General features: G+C 51.5%; 2 protein-coding genes across 3 annotated transcripts in view; one reads left to right on the forward strand and one right to left on the reverse strand.

Moving 5' to 3' along the window:
- TLN2 (talin 2) overlaps positions 1-24,861 on the forward strand; it is a 222,880-nt gene that overhangs the window by 19,201 nt on the left and 178,818 nt on the right. The window lies entirely within an intron of this gene.
- Positions 11,773-14,009, reverse strand: LOC128334867 (C2 calcium-dependent domain-containing protein 4C-like). Its single transcript, XM_053272351.1, has 2 exons — positions 13,859-14,009; positions 11,773-13,215 (listed from the first exon to the last, which is right to left on the reverse strand). Exon 2 carries the CDS (start codon positions 13,165-13,167, stop codon positions 11,860-11,862), a length of 1,308 nt encoding a protein of 435 aa, XP_053128326.1. The 5' UTR covers positions 13,168-13,215; positions 13,859-14,009; the 3' UTR covers positions 11,773-11,859.

Raw genomic sequence — 24,861 nt, forward strand, 5'->3', positions numbered from 1 at the left:
GATCTGCCCTGCTCCTCTCTGCTTTCCCCTCATTTACCGAAATCCTCCTCCGGCACTCATGACCTAAACAGCCTCTTATTCATCTACTTGAACACTCTCTCCTTTGGTACAGACAAGATAAGGACGAGTGACAGGAAAAATCATTACACCTTCGCAGCTGAGAAAGAAGCAGGAACATCTTGTACACCACTTGTGGAAGTCACAGAAGCCCTGGGCAGCTAGGCAGAGAGCGTGGTGTTCCTTATTCAGTTAGTTTTATTTAAATAAATAAGCAAGCCCTTCTTTGCTCCCCTCTCCTAGCAGTTCACACAGCACTGGTAATGCAACATACTTCCTTGAAACGAGGATGACAGCTTTGAGGGAAGCACCATGTAAAGGCTGTTCCAAATAGTGGAGAAAACAACAGCCCTTCCTCTTTCACACAAACAAAGAGGGGTCCTGCACTCTTTGGTGGAAGACCGAAAAGGGGGAGAGCTGATGCACTGCTTGGCAGATGGCCGTTCAAAAGCCTTTGGGCCCAAGACTGGAATGTTCTCCTCCTTTCAGTAGCCTGTGCAACCTCTCTGCACAATTGTGCATGACTAGGGATGATGGGAGTTGTAGTCCAACAGCACCCAGTGGGGACCCAAGGTTGGGAGCCCCTATTTTAAAGGATTAGGCAAAACCGTGAAGAAGAAGAACCATCCATGGCTCCTAACAATGAATGCTGAAAGGGCACATCCCTGTGCAGAGAGAACAGCATCCCCTGGATGAGGGGAGAGGAGAGCTGGTCTTGTGGCAGCAAGCATGACTTGTCCCCTGGTTGCATATGAAAGGGAGACTTGATGTCTGAGCACTGGAAGATATTCCCCTCAGGGGATGGAGCCGCTCTGGGAAGAGCAGAAGGTGCCAAGTTCCCTCCCTGGCAGCATCTCCAAGAGAGGGCTGAGAGAGATTCCTGCCTGCACCCTTGGAGAAGCCGCTGCCAGTCTGTGTAGACAGTACTGAGCTAGATGGACCTATGGCCTGACTCAGTATATGGCCGCTTCCTATGTTCCTATGTTGATCACCAGATGTGCTAACACCAGGGGTGGCATTAACTTCATGCCTGAGCCTCAGGAGCACTTTGCTGTTTACTATTGGACAAGAAGTGATATGATAAACTACCCTGTCCTGATGCGGAAACACAAATACATTTCTTATGTTTTGAATGGGTCGCCGCAGCATGTGGGAAGAAGTGACTCAGCCCACGTGCACGTGAATGCGGTGGGTAAACTGCCCTTTCTCGCTTGCGAGGGATAATAGGAATGAATATTAAAGAGGTCAGCATGAATATGTCCTCTCGGTGACGTCCTCGGCTCTGCTCAAACATCCTGCCACAGAAAGATCTCCTTGCGTGTGAGTCATTTATTACCCCAGCAATGGTTCCCCCCCTGAGCAGCCTCTCTCTCCCCTTCCTGCTTCACTAGCGGCTTGAGCTCATGTGTTGGCTGTTTTGTAAAGAACAAACATCCTATGCAGGTGGAAGAAGTGCAAGTCGGAATTACTCCACTCCTCCTTCTGGTGAACTGCAGCCACCCCTCTGGGTTTCTCTCTGGCCTAGAAAGCCTGTGACCACCCCCACTCTTGTGTCTGCTACGCGGCTGCCGGCTGGTGGCTGAGGGTGCCCTGCTCCTTCCTCTGCCTGGGACCACTCTTATTTAGACACGCTCTGCCCTGAGGCAGGAGCTGAAGGGCTCTTCGTCTCTTGGCTCCTAGCCTGAGGTGAACAGCTGAGGCCGAGGTCCCTGATTCCTGGGTGCTGGAGATTGTCCTGGTTTCTTCCCTGCTTCGACGCTTATGGGAAATCAGAAGGCAGAAGTGGGGCAGTTATAGCAGCATGAAAAGCCATTGTTTAGGCTAAGCAGTGGGGGGCGGCCACGGCTGCACGGCTTTGGATGCAGTGCCAAGCAGTGGGAACCTCTTTATTATTATTATTAGGTGGGTCGTGGCTGTAAAGTTGTACCTTAACCAGATGGTGATCTGTCCATGACAATGGGGATTACCGGCTCAACAGCGGCAAAATGCTTTGGTTCAGGCAAATTGCATTCAAAACATAAATAGCAAAGCTGCCATCAGGGGGAGCAGTCTTGTGAGAACTAACAACCGGAAAATACAGCAACCTTTTTACGCCGGACTTACAATGTTATAGCAATAAATCGCAGTGATTAAATCCGAAACAAGGCATCCGAAATGCAAACAGCACTGAAATGCAAATGGTGTCACAACACAGGAAGTGCGGAAGCACACTTTGGAGATACGCCGTGACCCCGTTGCAGGGTCTAATCTGGAAAGCACCCTGGAGATGTCAAACAGGGTCAGTCTCATAGCCACCGCAGGCTTGGCTGTGCCTTGAAATTTAAACTGATAGGAAAACCATGGGTGTTTGTAGTGTAGATAGGCTCAGACTCCTGTGCACGGGGAAGTGATGGGAAATTGGTGTGGGTGCAGCAAACAGGAGAGAGCAAATGCGGCATCATCAATATAAAACAGGAAGAAACCCCCATCTGGGGAAATCACCAGTATCAACTCATCCTAACAAGCCAGGGGGACGTCAAATGAGGTGCCTCTGCCTGTAGTTTTCATTAGCTCCATCTGGATCCCTCTCTCTCTCCTCCCACCCTGCCCATCAGTGAGAGCTGCCATTCATCAGGTAGGGCTGTGTGGGCGTTAACGAGAGTGCCCTGCCTGCCGGCTGGCCCTTGGTCAGGTAAGGCTGTGCAGGCAGCACAGCTCTCGTTACCCCTGGGGCGGGGTGGGATGAGAGAGAGAGGAGCCACCAGGAACCAGAGGCAGTCTCATTTGGCACCCACCCCCCAGATCCTTAGGATGACCCACTACTAGCAATCACAGGACTACTTGTTTGACTCCTGTACCTGGGGAAAGAATGGAGCCCATAACCGAATGAATTGGATTGATTACTAGCAGTCAGCATGGCTCTACAAGGAACATGTTGTCCGGAGCTCAGTGCCAAGGGCTTTGTCGGATCCTCCAAGGCAGGACCAGGTGGGACAAGAGAGAGTCACCAAGACCGTCTTCATGCAGAGCAGCAGGAGTTCTTCCAGTTCTAGCTCTCTCATTGCCACCCTGTTCATTTGCTCCCTCCGCCGTCTCATTTGCTCTCCCTCCAGCCAGCTCTTCCTCCTCACCTGACTCTTCTCTTATCCTGAGTTACCTGGCAACGGCCTGCATTAGTTCTTTTACACGGGAGTATTTGTTTGCCAGGCTGTCCTTTTCCTGATTTTCTGGGAAAGGTAGCAAGAGCCCAGATTTTAAAGACACGCACGCACGATAGCCATTGCTTTGTACACTCGCTTGTTTCTACTGGACCCAGCAACCAGAGGGAACAAGAACGTGTCCATTTGAACAGGCCTTCTGCCGAACAATCCTAGCTGATTATACCCCACAGCTCAGAACTGCCTGCTGCCACTCTGAAGTATAGAGGAAGATGGCCCAGCTAGTTCATCATCCTTCTCCCCACAGCGGGCAATCAGAGTCTTCTAGGAAGCAGGACATGAAGGCAACTGCAGCTCCTGCTGCCTCCAGCAACTGATACTTATTGTATTTATTTAGCATAAATGAATGCTATTTATTTAGCATAAATAAAGGCTCTGGAATGCTCCCCCTCCAGCCATTCATGATTCAACATCTTTACCTGCCTTTAAAAGAGCTCTTAAGACAGATCTTTTTAGCCTGGCTTTTAGTAACCTGTGAATGTATTAAATTGATGTTTAAATGGTTGTATTTTGCTTTTATTGTATTTACTTTTGTGAACCACCTAGATGAGCCTTTGGAGCCAGGCATTAAGTAAGTAAGTATTATATAACACCCAAAACTCACTCCTCTGGTGGTTTACAATAAAACAACACAGATTAAAACAAAATCAAAACATTAAAACAATTTTTAAAGAATAATGGTTTATATATAAATAAAAGCCTGGGTGAATAAATGTGTCTTAACAGCCCTTTAAAAAGCTGTCCAAGATCAGGTGGCTCTTATTTCGGCAGGGCGCACATTCCAAAGCCTCAATGGGGCAGCAATGGAGAAGGTTCGTCCCTGAGGAGCCCAGACAAGCCGGTGGCAACTGCAGGCGGACCTCCCCAGATGAGCTCAATGGGTGGTGGGGCTCCTTGTGGAGAAGGCGTTCTCGCCAATATTCCTCCACATACTGCCTCTGAAACTAGAGCAAGGGTTCCCAACATCAGGTCCCCCATCACCCCACCCACCGTCATCCTTGGCCTTTGGCCATTGTGGCTGAGGGGAATGGAAGTCAGTCAATCAATCAATCAATCAATCAATCTTGATTACGGTCACAGACCAGCAGAAGATGGAAGTCTGTTTTGTAACTGTTGATATTGTTTTAATTGTGTTTTTAATAGTTTTAACATTTTAAATTTTAATTGTTGGAATGTTTTAATCTTTTTATCAGTTGTTTTTATTGTTTTGTTGTAAACCGCCCAGAGACTTGCGTTTCGGCTGCTTTACAACTGTGTTAAATACATACATACATACTGCTTCCTTTGTAAACACAAAGTAATCTTGTGTAGGTTTAACTAAGACTTTATTCAGGAAAGAACTCCACGTTCTCCTTCTCCTTCCCCTCCTTTTCCTTTCTGAGTCCACCCCGCCAAACTCTCTACAGGATCCCCACTGGGACAAACTTCTAAAAGATGACTAGATGGAATCCAACAAAGTTGTAGTCCAACAACATCCGGGGAGCCCAGATAGAGGACCCTTGCCCTAGAGGTGAGATTGGCTGCCATGGGTCATAGCCAGTGGCAGGCGTTGCCCTCATGACCGTTAACCGGGTAGGACAAGCTCCCACCCAGCTTCGGGAGCTGAGACAGGACATCTATACGACAGGTGTGCTCCCCATTTCGGATCATGTGTGCATAAAGAGCAAGGTAGGAGGCAGGGAGCATGATTGTCTGCTAAGTGCCCGCTGGATCGGATGGTAGCAGCCCTACCTGACGAATGGCAGCCTGTAGGCAGCACAGCTCTCGGGTGGGGCAGACGAGAGAGGGGCAGCCTTACCCCACCCCTCCCGGCTCCTTAGGTGCTACTGACTAGAGCTTATGTAACCGAAGGAACTTCATATGATAATCTGTGCACTTTTGCAATGTGCACATTCATAACGGATGCATGATGCTGTCAGTCGATGTAATTGACATCATGGTGCTAATGTTTTTAGAAAACAAAGATGAAACATTTGCCCAGAACAAACAAACTCCATTGGAAGGGACGCAGGGACCAAGAGCAACACAGTGAGACAGGCGAAAGAGTCCGCCAGGCCCTCTGGGTCAATGTCACTCTTTTGAAAGCAGAGGGGATTTTATCAGGGCGGGTACTTGGAATTGCCTCACCCGTTCACGCGGATATTAGGGACTTATCACTGATCATTGCACTCTGTGTATTAGAGGAGTCGGTCGCCGAAGGTGGAGATGGGAAGGGGCCTGCTATTAAAAGCACCTGCAATTTGCTGTATGGATCTGTGCTGTTTTACGGCCTATTATATAACGTTAATGTTTTCAAATTGCTGTGGAGATTTGTTTCTGTACACAGTCCGATTGCTCTTGGCTCAGGCTGAACTCCTGAAAGCCTGGTTATCTTCCCAGAGCAAAACAACCGAGTATTATTATCGCAACTATGCTTTCGTCTGTTTGCGTGCCTTTTTATTTGGTGCGGCCGGTGCTGACGTACTCCGGACACTGGTGGCCAAACAGACAGGAGAGGTCATTTCACCTGAACCCCCCCCCCCATCTGAGCCCTTCTTGTAGCTCCCCAAGGGAGATCTCCTCCTCAGGCTCCCTCCAGCCGCTGCTAAAGACCTGACCGTTTCATCAGGCCTTTGTTCTCTAAGGGCTGCAGCTGCTGCTGCTGCATCTGTGATCTGTATTTTATGGTTGAAGACCTTTCTGTTCACTCTGGCTTTTTAAAAATTGCACTGAATTTTCTATTTTCTGTTGTATATTGTAATGGGTCTGTTTGGCGTTATGTGTTTTTATTGGGTTGTTGTGAGCTGCCCAGAGAACAATCTGTTATGGGACAGATGATGATGATGATGATGATGATGATGATGATGATGATGATGATGATTGATGATTGCTTGGCAGCTCCCTCCATGTTTCCTGTCTGTCTGTCCAGCCCCTGGTAGTGTCCCTTGTATGGTGGGCTGTGTTAGGCTTGGAGGGTCTCAGACTGTGCAGCAAAGACTTAAACCAATGCCAACTGGTGGCCTTTGAGCACTGACTGCACGTCGGTACCTCTGTTGCTTTACCAAAAACAAAAACAAAAAAACAGGGATGGGCTGAGGTGCAGCAAGAGGACGGTGCCTGGTTTTTGCTGGTGTTGGTACATTTGCAAAGCTTGGATTGTTTCTTTTTGCCGAAGAAACACACACACACCCCATCGCCTACAGCTTCCTGTTCATGTTGCTGCTGGTTCGGCAGCTGACCAGAACAGAGGTGACAACAGCACAGGAAACCCTGTCTTCGTTGTTGCTCACATAGAAACAATGGTTTGGTCCCCTGGGGAACAGCAGCATGGGGATGGAGTGATGATGGAGTTAACGCCTCTGTCTTCCTTACAGGATGTGAGCAACCTTTAGCCTGCTCAATGATCCCTTATTTGACTCACTTTCTCTTCCAGGGCCACTGGCTCTTGCTTCGTATAAGTAAGAGAAGTCAAGGAGGACTGCTTGTGCAGCCTCAAATGGAGGAGAGCTGGTCTAGTGGTAGCAAGCATGGCTTGTCCCCTTTGCTAAGCAGGGTCTGCCCTGGTTGCAAATGGATGGGAGACTTGATGTGTGAGCACTGCAAGAGATTCGCCTCAGGGGATGGAGCCGCTCTGGGAAAGAGTATCTAGGTTCCAAGTTCCCTCCCTGGCAAGGTCTCCAAGACAGGACAAGATTTTTTTTTTTAATTGGACAAGATTTTTTTATTGAACCAACAAACTACCAAAGCATACAGTACGGCTGAGAGAGACTGCTGCCTGCAACCTTGGAAAAGCCACTGACAGTCTGTGAAGACAATACTGAGCTAGATGGACCAATGATCTGACTCAGTATGTGGCAGCTTCATATGTTCCTATTTGCATTCGGCTCCATTCTGAACCTATTTGTTTCAGCTGCTGGCTAGAACAATAAAAGCTAGTGCCATTAAAATCAGCATTAAGCAAAATAAGCTTTATATCACTCTATTAATGTGATGGGTTTTGTAAGCCATATGGCGGGCATCTTTACAGCAACCCTCTCTTTTTCCATTATGCAGATGGAAACTGAGACCTGTGGGATGTGAGATTCACAATGCCATTCAGTACTGGGTTTGAACCCAGATCTCCAAGGTGCTGGTCCAGCACTGTGCCAGGTCAGCTGTCTACCTCTGTGTCTAAATAATCAACATTTATTGGATGTCATTGCAGGGGAAATGATATCCGATGCATATTTGCTATTTAGGCTTTCGAGATGCACCTGGTTGGGCAGTGTGTGAAGCCGGATGTTGGGATGGGTAGGGCTTTGGGCTGCAGGGTTTTTCTTAGGTCCTTATGTGATTCAACCAAACGGATTTCCTTCAGTCATAGAACAATGTAGAATGGCTGGTGGACCAACTTCCATCAGACAGAGCAAGTTCAATCTTACCGACATCTGGAGCTTGATGTTATCTGGTTTTGATAGCTAGAAAGGCTATTTGGCTCAACTGGAACTAAAACTGAAATAGTCTGCAAAGGGGACCTTGTAATTTAGAGGACCCATAGGGGAGAAGTTATTCCAACTTTGAAACTAAATTATACCTGATCTGATGTCGGTGAGGGTTGTGGCATTTCTGAGTTGCAAAAATTTCAGAACAAGGTTAGGTGCTGCTTGGGAGTACATCTGGTGGAGATTTGAGAATGCTTATATCTCTATGATGACTGACTAACTCATGCCTGTGATAGAAAACAGGCTCCCAAGGAACTGCAATTTAATCACATAGGAAGCTGCCTTATACTGACCAGCAGTGGCTCTCCCAGGTTTCAGGCAGGAGTCTTTCCCAGCCCTACCTGGAGATGCTGCCAGGGATTGAACCTGGGACCATCAGCATGCAAAGCTGATGTTCTGCCACTGAGCCCCAGCTGTATCCTCAAAGAGGACTATCTTACAGTGCTCACATGTGGTCACCCATCCAAATGGAAACCAAGATGGGCCCTGCTTAGCAGAGGGGACAAGTCATGCTTGCTATCACAAGACCAGCTCTCCTCCTCCTCTGTTTGTTCAAGACTTGGCCTCCAAAAACTGCTCTCAACTATTTTCTCTAGCTTATGTTGCCAAGATCTTTCTGGGTTAGCAGCTGCTAAACTTAAACTGGAATTGAAGGTAGATGTGTGAGTGTGATCCATCTTTGATGGCAAATGTGAAAACTGTTCCTTGGTATGGAGTGACTAAGCTTCACTGTGAGCCAGGCAATTATTTAACTGATCTGCCTGGATTTGCACCGCAGGAAGCTTTTATATTGCTAAGATTGCAGGTGATGGCCCTCTTCTGTATTCAGTAAACAAGATCTTAACATCACCTGCCGGGGACCTCTTTTCCCAGAGTCTTACTCTTCAATCTGAGGAGTAAGTCAGAGTACCAGTTATAGTCTTCAAAGCCCTAAACAAGTTGGATCCAGGATATGTAAAGGATTGCTTACATCCATCTAATTCTGCCCACCAACAGAGATCTTCAGGGGAGAATTTCATCCGCATCCGCCCCCACCACCACCTACAGTACTCTTGGTCAGTGGGTATGCAAGACAAGATCTTCTCGGCTGTGGTGCCCAGGCACACAGGAGAGGACCCCCCCCTTGAGAAACCCATATGCCCCCTTCACTAACAACATATAGGAAACTGGTAATGTGTGTATCACTAATATGGGTCTTTGATGTGACTGGATATGCTTCCCTGGGCACTTTCCAGACTAGCTGCTCAACAGCAGCAAAATGCCTCCGTTCAGGCAAGTTGCATTTGAAACGTAAACAGCAGAGAGAGCAGTCTCGCGGAAACTAACAACCTGAAAAAACAGCAACTTCTTTATGCTGGATATACGACATCCTAGCTCTATATCGCAGTGATTAAATTCGAAACAAGGAAATGTGAACGGCACGCTGCTGTCTGCGTAGGGACTACAGTGGCACGATGCAGGAAGTGTGGAAGCACACTTCAGAGATCCGACGTGACCCCGTTGCAGGGTCAAGTCTGGAAAGCACCCTGGTGAGGTAGTTGATGAGAAAGCAATTGCAGAAGGATCAGTGGTAAAGCACCTGCTTTGTATGCAGAAGGCCCAGGTCCAGTCCTGGCAGCATTTCGAGGTAGGGCTGGGAAAGACTCCCGCCTGAAGTCTAGGAGAGACACTGCCAGGTAGTGCAGACAAAACCGAGCAAGATGAACCCCATGGCCATGGAATGCATTTAGTTACCAAATGGCCAGCTGGAAATTCCATGCATTCCTATGGCAATTGGGGAGGAACCCTGCCTTTCAGTGGGCATCTTCTGTCATTCATATTAGGATGAGGTTGTGTCACTCAGTGGCAGAGCATCTGCTTTGCAGGTTCAGTCCCTGGCAGCATCTCCAGGTAGGGCTGGGAGAGACCTTGGAGAGCCGCTGCCAGTCAGTGTCTACAAAGCTGAGCTCAATGGATCGAGGGTCTGACTTGGTATAAAGCCGCTTCCTATGTTCCCATGATTGATAGAGCTACTCATCAGGAGTGAGAGTATGTGTAGCTACCTTTGCTGAAATCTTGACTTCTTCTACTTGCCTCTCCCTTCCCTCTGCTCCCACACTGTTGCCTGTTAGCTCTTCGGGGGCAAGAAGCAGACTTTTTATTTTGCTCCTGTTAGTCTATAAAGCACTATCTGCCTCAACGGTTCTGCTTAAAGGAGTACCAGAGCTAGTGTCCTGTGGCAGAAAAGACTTTCATAAGAACAGCCCTGCTGGATCAGGCCCAAGGCCCATCCCGTCCAGCATCCTGTTTCACACACAGTGGCCCACCACATGCCTTTAGGGAGCCCACAGGCAAGAGGTGAGGGCATGCCCTCTCTCCTGCTGTTGCTCCCCTGCAACTGGTATTCAGAGACATCTTGCCTCTGAGGCTGGAGGTGGCCTATAGCCACCAGACTAGTAGCCATTGATGGACCTGGCTTCCATGGATCTGTCCAAGCCCCCTTTAAAGTCATCCAAGCTGGTGGCCATCACCACATCTCATGGCAGAGAATCCCATAGATTAATTACATGCTGTGTGAAAAAGTACTTCCTTTTGTTGATCCTAAATTTCTCTGCCTTCAGGTTCATGGGATGACCCCTGGTCCTAGTGTTGAGAGAGGAAGGAAATTTTCTCTGTCCACTCTCTCTACTCCATGCATAATTTTATATTTCTCTGTCATGTCTCCCTGAAGTCAGCTCTTTTCCAAACTAAAAGGCCCCAGATGCTGTAGCCTTGCCTCATAAGGAAGGTACTCAATCAAGGTCCCTCATAATTTTGGTTACCCTCTTCTGCACCTTTTCCAGTTCTTACAATGTCCTTCTTAAGATATGGTGACCAGAACTGTATGCAGTACTCCAAATGTGATCACACCAAGGATTTTTATAAAGGCATTAGAATATTAGCATTTTTATTTTCAATCCCCTAGCATAGAATTTGCCTTTTTCACAGCTGCCGCTCACTGATCTGACACTTTCAACAAGCTGTCCACTCCAAGATCCCTCTCCTGGTCAGTCACTGACAGCTCAGATCCCATCAGTGTATATGTGAAGTTGGGCTTTTTAACCCCAATATGCATAACTTTACACTTGCTTACATTGAACTGCAATTGCCATTTTGTTGTCCAATTACCCCTTTTGGAGCTCCTCACAATCTGTTTTGGATTTCACTACCTAAATAGTTCAGTGTCATCTGCAAATCTGGCCACTTTGCTCAACTTCTAGATCATTTATGAACAAGTTAAAGAGCACTGGTCCCAGTACCGATCCTTGAGGGGCCAACTTCTAACTGTCCTCCATTCTGAAAACTGTCCATTTATTCCTGCTCTGTTTCCTGTCCTTTAACCAGTGAACCTGTTCCCTTATTCCATGGCTGCTAAGTTTACTCAAGAGCCTTTGGTGGGGAAACGTTGTCAAAAGCTTTTTGTTAAGTCCACGCATAATATGTCAACCAGATCACCTTTATCCACATGCCTGTAGACACTCTCAAAGAACGCCACAAGGCTGAACTGCTAATCTTAGTCTGAATCTCACCTCTGCAATGTCCTCACCAGAATGCCTTCTATTAGGGAACCTTCTCTGTCTTTCAGCCTCACTATCAAGGGGAGCATTTTTACATGGCTGTAATGAAGTAATTCCACACACACACAAGCCAAACAACTGAGCAGAGAGGCACCTTTTCAAGGGATGCTTCTCTTCTATTTAGCCGGGGAGAACAACTGGCCCTCTCCAGCCCCAACACAGCATCCCTCCAAAGGCTATTGCTGGTGTCTCCCTTGGCCGCCGGTCCTGTTGGGACAGGGAACTCTCTTATTTCATTCCTGTGTGACCCACTCTGAGAACTTTTGTTGAAAAGCAGTATGTTAACGTTCATGATAATAATACAGGGGCTCTCTCGCTCTCTCTCTCACTCTGGGGCTCTGAATCAACGCAAAGTATTAGCATCTTATCCCAATATTATTAAGTAGGTACGTTCATGGGAAATTACTTGCAAATCAGAAAGTCATTTACTGATCTAGCGGAGACCACAGAGACACATCTGCATGAGTTCAATAAAAATCAATTTTATTTTTTAAAAAAACATACAAAAAATATAACCTTTGAATAAATAGTTGTCTGGCAGTAAGAATTTCAGGCCGCTAAAAGAGCCATCAAGCAGACCTCACTGTCTCCCAGGAGCTGGTCCCTTTTCATGTTGCACCCTTTATTCACGGCCTTCATCCGTACGGAGAGATTGTAAAGATCGTCTTCACAAACCCCGACAAAGAAGAAGTCCTCGTTAAAGATGGGATTCCGACTCTTCTTTATGACGGTGCTCCTCTGCTTCTGGATTTTCCCGGGCATGAGAGAAAAGGTGATGCAGCAGTTGATGTTCTTGGGCTCCAGAGACGCCTCGTAAAGGCCTTCCACGCTGATCAGGCGGATTCGGAGCCGCCTGTTTTCAGAGCAATACTCGGAGGAGAGCCGGAGCAGCCCCCCCTTGTCCATCAAGACGGTGCTTTCCCGGCCCAGCCTCTCCCGGCCACAGGGGAGGTCCAGTGGGAAGATGGGCAAAGGCGAGAGGCTGTAGGCCCGAGAGGCCAGCGGGTCCAGCAAGCTCTCCGAAGACCGCCGGGTGGCGTTGGGGCTGTTGTCAGTGGAGCTGCCCTCGTCGGTGGACAAGGAGCTGGCCCGCACCATGCCCGACTTGGGCTTGAGGGCCTTGCTGAGCAGGCCCTCCTGGCTCCGGGCTTTGAACAAGGAGCAAGACCTGGGCAGGGAGCGGCCCAGGAGTGGAGAGCTGAACGGGGAGGACTCGCTGGAGGAGGCCGTGTCGCTGTCCCAGGCGCCCTGCCGGAGCAGGTGGCGGGGGGCTGCCCCATGGGTGGCAATGGGGCTGGAGGCCAGCTCCTTGCCGCTGTAGCTGCTGGCCCGGGAGCGCGGCAGGGGGAGGCTGGGCCAGGCGCCCTCGCTGTGGAAGATGGACTCCTTCCGGCGGGTGTGGGGGCTCTCCAGCAGAGTGCAGAAGCCGTAGGAGGTCTGGGCTTTGGGGAAGTGGGGCAGGGACAAGGCAGCTTGCGCCTGGGGGTCCGAGTTGGTGCTCTCTTCCTCCAGGGCGGGGATCTCCTCCACACTTTCCACCTGGATGAGGTGCGGCAAGAGCAGGCCGGGAGCAGGGCCACCCACAGCAGTCGAGGCAGCGTGCAAGCCCAGCTCGGTGAAGCAGCGGTGGGGCTGGAAGGCCAGGCTGGGGCTCTTTGCCGGAGCGGGATTCACCAGTCTCGGCGGGATGCAGAACTCCGGGATCCGGTCCGGGGTTAAGAGGTTGGGGAAAGCTGCAGCTGGCACCCCGAGCTTGCCTTTGTCGGGCAGCAGCTGGCCAGGGGGCAGCCCCAGGAAGGAGGGCCCCAGCAGGTGGGCCTCTCCGGGGGACACCCGTACTTTCTCCAAGAGCCACATGGGTGCCCAAAGCAGTGCCCAAAGCAGAGCCAGAGAGTACCGAAGAGCCTGCGGAGAGAGGGAGAGGAACACAAGGGCGTTAATACCTCCCGATGGCGGCCTGGGGCACTTGTGATGTGTCACTCAGAGCGGAGCCCCTGCTTTGCACACAAAAAGGCTTAGTCCCTGGCAGCATCACCAAGCAGAATTGGGAAAGGACCCCTCCTGTCTGAAACTGCTGCTGCCAGTCAGTGTCGGCATTACAGAGCCGGGTGGACCAAAGGTCCGACTCAGACGGCAGCAACTTCCTATGTGCAAGGGACCCAACATCAACTGGGGGACGGGGGGTGCTGGCAAGATGCCTCTCCCGAGGGAAGTCCTCCCACGGACCAGAGACGTCCCCTTGAAGGAAAAGCGTGCGGTGGGCCCCCGGTTTGAAGCGGCCAGAGCTTGGGACACATCATGACGGGGGACAGCCTTCCCCGAGAAGAGGAGTGCAGCCCACCAGCACCAGCAGCCCGGGCCGGAGAGCAGGCAGCCAAGCGCCGTTCAGGCCCGCGGCGAGCGAGGCGCCCTCTGCGCACCGCGGCGTCCCCCTCCTCCAGGGTTCCCGACCTCGACGGGGCAGGAGAGCTGCTTCCAGCCCCAGCCCGAGGAGCCTCTCCAGCGCCAGCACCAGCACGCGGGGCGCAGCCAGGCTGCCCGTACCTACCTGGCAAGGCCGTCGCGGGAGGAGGAGGTGGCGGCCGCGGTCGGTGCGTGGATGCGCAGAGGGAGCCCGCGAGGCGCTTCACCCTCTGCCCGGCGAGCGCAGCTGTGTAGCTGCCCCGCGCGGGGTCCGTCCTTTTCTGGGCCAGCGGCGCTGCGCCGCAGCCAATCAGGACCGGGCAGGAGGGGCGACTCCTCCCACTAGCTCCCCGCCCCCGGCTCGCGCCCCCTTGCCTTGCCTCCCCTCCCCTCTCCGCGCGCGGAGGCTGCCGAGTTCGCTCCGTCGGCTGCCGCTGTGGTGGCTGCTGGCCGCGGGTGCGTAAGGGAGGGAGGCCCGCAGAGACGTGTCCCCCGTCACCCCCCAGCAGCTGCCTGGCCCCGTTGGAGCCCGGCGGCACCCGCTGCTCCCCAGGCCGGGTCCTCATCTCCTTGGCCCCGCAGCTGCAGCAGCCGCTCGAGGAGGAGCTGCAGGGGGGTCGTTCTGCTTGGGCGGGGGGGGGCGGGTTGTTCCGACAAAGAAGCCGGCTCCCCCAGCTCCAGCCCTCCCTCTGTTCTCCCTTCTCTCCCTCCCTCCCTCCCAGAGGCCAGCAGGTAGAGGGGCGGACACGGGCCCCTCTCCCCTGGCTCCGCCCCTGAGGAGGAGCGTCCCTGCTGGGGTGGGGGGCAGACCCAGAGCCAACCCTGGCCTAGTCCTGACCCTCCGGGAACTGCCCCAACAGGGCAGCAAGGTAGCAGCCCTCCCTGCCCCACTGCTCCTCCTCAAACTGCATCCAGTGAAAGGGTAGCTTGCCTCTGAACATGGAGGTTCCACATCCCCACCATAACAAGGAGCCGGGGAAACCAGGGATGTGACTGCTGAGACCCCCTTAAAGTGATCTAGGCAGCTTGGGGCTGTTGTTGCCACATCCCAGCTGTGGCTGCAAATGCTATCACTTAACTCCTGCCGTCCAAGAAGCTCTTTCTTGGCTGCCTTAACTCTCAGCCCATCCATCTCAGTCTAGCATGGGGTCAGGGGGGCAGGGACATTGCTCTCTTCGCTTTTTCCACACTGTGCATCATTCTACAAAACTTCCTATCCTCTCACTCCCAAGGTTGGGCTCTAAACCAAAGACCCCTCCATGCGTTAGCCTTTTTTTAGCCTAGGTAAGGTATTAAAAAAAAAAACCCTGTCATGATTGTTTCCAGCTCAGCACATGAATTTTTTTGAGATGGGGTGACCAGAACTGTACAGAGTATTCCAAGTGCAGCCACACCATAGATTTAAAGGCACATGATACTGACATTTTCCTTCAATTTCCTACTGGAAGGCCAGTGTGGCTGGGGATGATGGGAGTTGTAGTCCAGCACCACCTGGGGACCCACAGTCAGCAGGAACTCCTGCAGGAACTCATACCTGGCCCTCCCTGCTTATTTGTTCACCCCTGGCTGGAAACTCCCCGAAGTTGCTTCTCCCAGGGTTTATTCTAAGGCGCAGCTGGACACATTTGGAGGAGCAGTGTGTGTGGGGGGGGGGGATTGTGTACTGGAAACTAGGTTTTGTGCAGTTGGGAGTATGAGGATCCAATGAGGGGTGGGGGTGGGTGGGATGAAAGAAATAGAAAACAAAAAGGAATACCGTTTCCCTACAATCTTCCTAACTTTATATTGATAGTATATTGTTGGGAGCAACTATCTGAGAGTAGTCAGAACACTTTGTAAACTCCTTGAATTCTGTACACAAACAGTTTTTGTAGGTATACAACAGTTATACCGTAGTGGGGGGAAAGTATCCAGTTTTCGTTCCATGATGTGCTTTACATTATTCCGCTCCCTGGTTTTTGTGTGTGTGTGTCTTGAATTAGGAAAGGTTTGGGATGTGCTCAGGGACAGAGGGCTGTGCCGAAGGGGGAGCTTAGAACAGACCCTGGCTGCTTCTCTCCTCCATCTCTCGCCCGCCCGGGATCACTCCTGCAGTGGGACGGAGGGGGCTGGGTGCCTATCAGGTCACCATCGCTCTCCTATTGACACCAGCAGTCCTCTGACCGCAGAGAGGCACACACCTGATTCCAGTTCCCAACGGCCAGGTCAATGAGAGGATGGCAGTTACCCCTGTGAAAAACCGTGGCTGTGCTACTCCGCCCCTTTTCTCCGCAGGGAGTTGTCTTTTGGTGGGGGCCAGCTCCCCACTTTCACACAGGCATCATCAGGGTCATCGGCTGGGCCCTGCTGGGGTCATGGAGTTCTGCTTGCATCAGCAGGCCCCTCGGCCTCACAATCGAGCAAGGTAGGGAGGATGGAGTCCAGTCGGGGAAAGAGCTCTTTGCCCAGCCCAGCCCAGGACTGGGGGTTCCCCCACCACAGGCAGTTTTCTAGCCAGCGGCTGCAAGCCATCCATGGGTCCAGGGTGCCCCCTGTTGGCTGTTCTTTGCAGGCAAACCACAACTTCTCCCATCCTTCCTACATCCTCAGGACCCTCAGCCAGGCCTCTACGGAGCCACCTGCCAGCGTGTGCCCAGGTCACCCCAGCCCTCTGGTGAGCAGCAGGACACTCCGCACCATGCAGATCTCCTCCTCAGAGGTCTCCTATCCACTGTCATGTTGAGAACGTAAGGAACGGCTGGCCTGGAGTCCTTTCTGAGCAGTCGGAGAGCAGGACTCCTGCTGGTTCTTGGGTCCGTGTCGGCTCCTGGCGCCCGCAGAGCCCTGTGGTTTTCTTTAGTAGAATACAGGAGGGGTTGACCATTGCCTCCTCCCGCCCAGTATGAGATGATGCCTTTTAGCATCTTCAGATCTCGCTGCTGCCCGATATAGATGTGTCCCATAGTCTGGGAAACATATCAGCAGGGATTCGAACCGGCAGCCTCTGGCTTGCTAGTCCAGTCATTTCCCCGCTGCGCCATTAGGTGCCAATAATATAATGTACTTCTCTTTTCAAAATCAGGCTGACTTCTTGTTTTGTGTACAAAGCCCAGCTATACTTTTGCAGGCGGAACTAACCTAGTTTTTAAATTAGCAGGCAACATAAAAGAAATGCCACTATCACGGGGAGCTCAGAAAGAGAGGCCACTTGATGATGACTCCTCAAGCATCCCCAACGAAGCCTTGCAGGAAGATATGACAAACTTGCTGCTTAACTTTGAAATCAAAGAGGTATGACTGTAGACAGGCGATCTCTCAGGATTTGGCCTGAATCTTGGGATCTTTGTGTTGCTATCGTGGGAAATACTGTGTACATTCAGAGAGATGGGTAGTGGGATGAGGCCATAGCCCAGTGGTAAGAACCCCTGCTTTGCTTGCAGAAGGTCCCTGCAGCGCCGTTAGGTGGCTGGTAGCAAGCATGAATTGTCCCCTTTGCTAAGCAGAGTCTGCCCTGGTTTGTATTTGAATGGGAGACTACATGTGTGAACACTGTTAGATCCCCACCCCATAGGGGATGGGGCTGCTCGGGGAAGAGCATCTGCATGTTCCGAGTTCCCTCCCTGGCAGCATCTCCAAGATAGGGCTGAGCGAGATTCCTGCCTGCAACCTTGGAGGAGCCGCTGCCAGTCTGGGTTGACAATACTGAGCTAGAGGGACCAAGGGCCTGACTCAGTAGATGGCAGCTTCCTGTGGTCCTGTGAGCAGCTTTCCTGGGGCTGCTGCCACGGAAAAGAGCTGGGAGTGAGCACAGGGCCTGCTGGTGTGCGCTTGGGCCTGCTTTTAAGTCGCCCACCAAACGACATTGTGCAGAGTCTTTGCACACCGAGTCACTACTTCAGAACGTGCTTTGCCTTCCGAGGAGACCTCCGTCCTGCCGCAGCGACTGGCAACATCCTTGCACAGATCCCACTGTGGCAAGGGAGACTTTATGGCCAGGGGGACCGGGACCGATAGCCTCCGTCACCCTGGGAGTTTGGTCTGCTGAAAGGCAACACGTAGCCACCGCAAAGAAACCCAGACCCAAATCAGCCACTGCAAATGGAAAGGCTCCTCCCTGGGACACCGAGTGGTGGCCGGAGCTGTCCGCAGCGCTTGGCTTGGATCCGGCCACAGCGCCCCCTCCCATGGTCTCTCTTCCCAGCAGCTCCCACCTCCGCTCACCAGATGTTGCTGGGAAGCAGCTGGACACCAGAAGTGGCAAGACCAGAGCGAGGCAAGCCTGTAGGGAACGCCGCTCCTGCAATGCATGCTGGCCCCAAAGGAGACCCGCGGAAGAAAAGAAAGCAGAGAACAAGCGCTTTGATCCGTGCTCCACCCTAAGTGGCGCGGCGGGGAAATGCTTGACTAACAAGCAGAAGACTGCCGGTTTGAATCCCTGCTGGGACTAGATCGCTGGGCAGCAGCCATATAGGAAGATGCTGAAAGGCATCCTCACACACTGCGCGGGAGGAGGCAATGGTCAACCCCTCCTGTATCCTACCATAGACCACCACAGGGCTCTGTGGGCGCCAGGAGTCGACACTGACTCGATGGCACAACTGTACCTTTAAATGAGTAAACCATGGGACGGGTCTTTTAACTCGGCTTGCCTCTGGAATGCACAAATCCCTGCCTAGCCCAGCTCCAGCGCACCCGCAGTGAGTGGATGAATCGGACCTGCAGGAGAGAGACTGCTGGCCAGTGGCCACCCCAGGAGACAAAGCCTGGGATTCCCCAGTCATGTCCTGGGTGTAGCCTTGGACAGGAGCAGCGTGTTCAGTGCTGGGAGTGCCGGCCTCTTTCTCCTGCAGGCTGGGAAGAGGGAGGGAGAGAGAAGCCGTCATTGGTCTGACTCAACTGCTCTGGGAAGGCGGATATCAGGGAGGAGCAGTGCTGCTCAGGCACACAACTAGCCCAAGGACTTTCAGTACGGAAAGAATGGATTGTGCAGCTCTGTGAACGATGTACATTCCAGAGCTGCCTTGTGAAAGATCTGCACATCCAGAAAGCACTGACTCCGTCTGCCTCGGCCTCTCACTGCAAATCCATTGGAGGCAGGGCAGGGCAGGGCATTCTCCCACAGTCAGAAATGCGGGCCACTAAACCGCGGTGCCCTGTAGCCACGCCCACCCCCTTGGCCACCACTGAAGCACTCGTCGGAGGTGGTGGTCCTCCCCAATCAGAGCTTTGCAACAGTGGACCTTTCCTTGCACTCCTCCATATTTAATCGGTGTGCTCAGATCGTGTAGAGTTCGTGGCATGACTGCTTTGGGGCAGGGTTGCCACGTTGCAGAGATACACACGACTCCTGTGTGGCAACATTTAAAGCAGGGGGCAAATCTCTCTGGGTTGGTTGCATTCTTGCAGCTCTCTTGTTTCCTGAGGGAATCCTCCAGCACATGCTCAAAGGCAGTCATGATCAAGAAATCCATCGTCTGGAAACAGGGCTGCTTTTCTTATCGGGATTCCTAAAAATACTCCAGCATAACAGGGCTGCACCTCTGCAAGAAAGCACTGGATTTTGCCTACAGAAGGGCTCAGGCTCACCTGCCCCCAAGGGATCTTGGATGCTGAGGACAAACCACCAGCCACATATGCTTGGTCTGTTCAGATCCATAGAGCCATCTACTGGCAGCTGGAAAAATGCATTGCTGTCCAATGATGTGCTTGCAATGAGGTCGCAGAGTGGCTAATTGCAATGACACTTGGCCGTTACTAGGATTTTCCTAGACTTCGAAGCATTTACAGACACGGTCTCAGCAATCCGTACAACAGCCCTATAAGGTAGGCCAATGTTATGATCCCCCTTCTTGCAGACAGGAGGTTCTGAGCAAGTTTATGGCAGTGCTGATTACTGCAGGCCTGCTGTAAGGACATCCATGGTCTCTCGATCCTTGGGTAGCAAAGCTCAGAGGAGCCGTGTGTGAAAAGGACACACGGGCCCTTCTGGGCACAGTGACACCTTTTGTGGAAACTGCAACACAAGCATTCGTAAGAGTGGCCAAATGTTCAGCTGTGTGACCTGCAATGAGCCAGTGGTAAAGTCTGCATGTTTGAGTAGATGATTTAAGTCTGTAGCTGGCAAGTGGCCTGTTTTCCAGATGGGATCCCTCCGGGAATGAGAATGGGGGAGAGGCAGGGCCATCGCCATAGAAGCCCGTGAAGCTGCCTGATAGAGGGGGGGTGGTGTGTGGACTGACACTGAGCAATCAAGCAGGGGCTGTGGCAGTGCGGAGAGCAACAAAGTCCTAGCGCACAGATGAGCTTTGCGGGTTCAGCTAGTTCTGTTTATTTGTTTATATATGTAAACCACTTTGGGCACTTCTGTCGAAAAGCCGTTGATAAACATTCATCATATTCGTCTTTGTATTGGAGTTCTATGGTCAATGGATTTGGGGTGCATTTCTTACTGCCCCTCCCCTGCTTGGGTCACCAGAGCAACCCCACTCGCCCCCTCTCTGACCCCTGGCTGGCATTCCAGTGTCATTTTGCCAGCCTTGTCATCTTGCCAGCGCATTGCCCTGTGTTGCGTGCACCTCCTCTGTGGGCTGCAGTGACATCACCGTGGCGAGAGGCGTGGAGAAGGGGATTCGCGTGCAACGGGTGCGTGGGACGGCAGCCCACATGACACAGCTGAGCCACTGGCAGGCAGTGAGTGCAGATGTGTTGAGGTCACTGGGCTCCAGAGTGGGGTCTGGCCAGGCAGGAGCGGAGATGAGCTCACCCCCTTCTCCGGCTTCCCCTCTATTAGCCTACAGCAGTCTTGGGTGGGGCGGTACGAGCATTTAAAATTGATTTATACTCACATGGGATTGTCGACGTGGAAGGATGTATGCTCTGGAGCTGGAGGCCCCCCAGAATTAGCTCCATGGCCATTTTAGGGGCTGCAAGGGTGTAATGCTGGCCACGGCAACAAAGCCCCTCCTCTCTGCCAGGGCAGTTGGGTGTGTGTGGCTGGGGGACCTTATTCTGCAGACTCCGCAGTAAGAGGACATTCCAAAGCAGCCAAGCCAGGTACCATGTCAGGATCGCGGATTCCAGCCTCAGAAAAAGAGGCTCAGTTGCTCCTCAAAAGCTCTCACCATAGAGAAAGCAAAAAGCCTCTCTCATGGCAACTGCCAGCATCTGGAAGAGCCTTCTGCATCCCTCCTCCGTCGGTTCTCTGCCTGTTCTGAAAATCGATCCGGGCCTGCGACTTTATTGCCTTCTCCAGCAGACGTTCATGGCCCCAGCTGTTGCACTGATAACCTCCTGCATTAACGCTGCAATATCCTATACAGGTTTCCTCAGGAGGACATCCCATGGTGCTCAATGGGGATTACTACCAAGAATGAGTGCAGAGGATGTCCAGCCAGCCTTACTAATTTAAGCTCCAATAATAATAATAATAATAATAATAATAATAATAATAATAATAATAATAATAATAAAATAAGCACCACCCGCCCCATTGAACGGGAAGGGAGCCGGCTTGCCCAGGAGGATTCCCCAGTGGATTTCATGATTGTGTAAGCAGGGCTGTACCCCAGGGATGGGGTTTTCTTGACTGAACTGGGCAAAGCATCATCTGCCAGTTTCTGTATATTGTGGTGAGTCTGAGGTTATGATTCTTCATGTCTGCTGACCAACTCTTTTTCTTGGGCAGATCTCTGGCTGGCAGTCCAGGGCACTTTCCAGGTTAGCTGCTCAACAGCGGCAAAATGCTTCCGTTCAGGCAAATCACATTCAAAACGTAAATAGCAAAGCGCCCAGCAGGGGGAGCAGTCTAGCGAAAAAAGAGCACCTTCTTTACGCCGGATATTCGACGTCCTAGCACTATATCACAGCAATTAAATCCGAAACAAGGCATTGGAAATCTGAACTGTCACAACTCAGGAAGTGTGGGAGCACACTTCAGAGATTCGTCATGGCCCCGTTGCAGGGTGTAATCTGGAAAGCACCCAGGAGGCCAGAGGGTCTTTCTGAATGTATTGTTAATGCCCCTGCAGTTCCCTGAGGGGGGAAGCCCTCAAGAGGCCTGTAAGAGGTGTGTATCCTTCCCCTGAGGGTGATGCATGATTAAAGCTGGATCAAGACGTAACTGACAAGCCCTGTTCCACGTCCCCCCATCGTTGGAGGTGGGTGGTGGGCTGTGGGACAGGCCTTCTTGTGGTGGCACCCAGTCTGCAGGGTTTCTGGCTGATTTCTTCCCTGCTTGCCTCCCTTCTGGCTACAGATGAGAAATATCTTATGGAGGCATTCATTGACTTAGAGAAGCTCATGGAATGATCTCAGGATTTGGCCTGTACACTCTCTGGCGCCTGGTTTGCTAATTGCTGCTGTGCAGGATCGTTTAGATTTTTTACGATAAAAGATGGTTTTGAATGTTTCTTTCTATCATAATTTGTAGCTGCCCTGAAGGTCCCTTTATGGGAATGAAAATATGAGCTGTGAATGTTTAATAAGCAAACAATATGGGAATTATATTCCATGCGTAAATTATCACCAAAAAGGAAGGAGAGAGAGAGAAACTACACACAAATATAATGTCTTGGCGATGGTGCGCTATCAGCTTTGCAAAGCTCAGCAGCAGCAGCCTCTCGGAGAGAAGCATTTCCTTCAGCTGGTACAGTCACCTCCATAGAAAAACTGAATGGTGGGCTCTCTATGCAGTTGCTCTGGCATTGGCACAAGCTCTGGTGGCCACACGGCACCACGTGAGGCTGCAGCCCTTGTGAATGCATGGCTGATATTCCATTTACATCGGGGGAAATTTTCTGTGCCAAATTGCCATGGAATTCAGGAGGTGGAGAGGCGAAGACCAATTGCAGGTGACAGACATTAGGAACAGACAGAGGAAGCTGCCTTCTACTGAGTCAGACTCTCGACCCCTCTAGCTCAGTGTTGCCCACACAGAGTGGCAGCAGCCCTCCAAGGTTTCAGGTTCAGGGGTCTTCCCCAGCCCTACCTGGAGATGCTCCCAGGAACTGAACCTGGGACCTTGTTCTGCATGCAAAGCAGGTGCTCTGCCCTGCCGTGGTGCTGCGGCCCCATCCCCTAAACATCACATGAAGGCAGACTTATACCTGTGGCACGTGCAACGTCTAGAAGGGATCTCTCGATCCCAACGGATAATCCAAGCTAAGCATTAGCCACTTCAAGGCCTGGCTTAGCCGGGCAGTGAAAGCCCCTATCCCATTACTAACCACTGTAACCATCTGGCTCCCAGCAAGTGTGGGAGAATTAGCCGGACTTTCCATATTGGTACTTAAGGGAGAAACACTGGCAGCTTTGTTTGGGATCCAAGGGGATACAGCGAATGTTGGTGATCTGCCAGGCTCGCCTCTGGTCTCCCTGACAGTCTCCCCATCCGAGCGAGCTGAAAGCCCCGGAAGACCTTCCTTGGCTCCCCGTATTTGTCCCCGAATGGCATCCTGTCCTCCACTGAGCAGACACACGCCATGGGCTGGCGACTGAGCACAGCTGGAACTGGCAATATCCAACAGAGCCTTATCGCAAGTCAGCCCCACTAAGAAGGGAATTCCAGCAAGGCGTGGACGGGATGGTAGGACTTGACATAAGGAGTTCACCTTGCAAGGATCTACAAGGCATATGTATCAAGCGCTTTTTTCAGCCAAAGTAGTTTATACTGAAAAATAAATAACGAAATGGATGACTCCCTTCCCCCAAAGGGCTCACTATGTAGAAACACAAGGCAGCTGCCAGCCGCCGCTGCTGGAGGGGTGCTGTGCCGGGGCTGGAGAGGGCCAGTTGCTCTCCCCTTGCTAAATATGAAGGAACCACCACTTTGGAAGGTGCCTCTTTGCTGAGTCACCAGCATGTAATCTGGCCTTCCCTCTACCACATATATGAGCCTTTCTCCATTGCTGCCCTCCCTCCCAACTGAAATGTTCACATGATTCAGGGCTTGAACTTGAAGCAGCAATGGATTTGGTGGTGATCATTTCCCAGGAAAGCATCCACCCCCCACAGCCCCTATTCACCAAGGCCAGCCCCTCTTTTCCGCTCCCCAGTAAACCACAGTTTCCATTTGGGACTTCTGGACATGCGTCGATCGTTGTATTTCTGTGAGATGCTGAAGTTGTACTGCTCAAGGCTCAGCTCCATTCTCAGGCTCTCTAGAGCAGGGGCCTTTGTGGCTGGGAATGATGGGAGTTGTAGTCCAACGACATCTGAGGACCCCTGCTCTAGAAGTTAAATCTCCGGGTGGGGATCTGTTCTGCCCTCAGTAGGTAGCACAGGAAGGCACTGGAAGCCAGCAGGATGAGTGATCTTCGCTCCACCCAAGGTGCAGATGGTTAGAGGCCAGAATCACAAGACTTTGGTGAACCCCAAGTTGACAGCTTGTTCCAACGAGATCTGGAGATCAGCTGAGGACTTCTATCCCTCATTCATTCATCCCTGTTTTTAGTATTTATTTAATCCAACCACTACCCAAGTCACTGGAGAGGAGGGGCTGGCAGCAGGAAGGGAGCTGCCTTCTGCAATGATGCAAGAGCTGAGGGGGTCTCGGGCAGTCTTGCTTGGTAGGAGAATGAATAGGGGTGTTCTAAGCATGCCCCTGTTTTGTCTGTGAAATGTTGGAGGGGACGAGGCAATGCTGACAACTCCGAGGCCATTATTAGCCCCGATGCTCTGAACGCTTGCCATGCATGATAAGAAGCAAAGTGCTACTTCCATTCATTACAACAGACCTTCATGGAGACTGGAGGGTGCTGTGTCTCCTCTCCTGTAGCCACTAGGCCTTCTTTCCAAGCTTAAAAAATGTTTTGCAAAAGAGCGCATAAACTATCCCTGGGTATGGATGAGTTTTCCTCTCCCAGCTCCACAAAAGCCCAAATAAATATTGCTTTTAAAATGGGATGTGGTTGGCTTGTGCAAAAGGAATACCGAGTGTGGTCTTTGCCTTGGCCACATTGTGCGCAGATGTTCATAGTTTATTAAACGTACAAATACAACAAGACTTACCATAATGAGTTTTGCAAGGGAAGCCAATTAGTCCCTGGCAACCCTCCAGGAAAAGTAACCTCCTTCTCCTTCTCCTGTGGCTTGCCATGTTTTCCTCGGGCACAGCCCAGGAAGGAGACACAATGCCTCTTCTCAAGACCCATCTCAGGCCTTCCTCCACGG

Source organism: Hemicordylus capensis, chromosome 10 (assembly GCF_027244095.1).
Source record: "Hemicordylus capensis ecotype Gifberg chromosome 10, rHemCap1.1.pri, whole genome shotgun sequence".
Classification (NCBI taxonomy): domain Eukaryota; kingdom Metazoa; phylum Chordata; class Lepidosauria; order Squamata; family Cordylidae; genus Hemicordylus; species Hemicordylus capensis.

Coding starts and splice junctions, on each gene's coding strand:
- LOC128334867 (XM_053272351.1), bottom strand. CDS start 13,167: ATGTGGCTCTTGGAGAAAGTACGGGTGTCCCCCGGAGAGGCCCACCTG.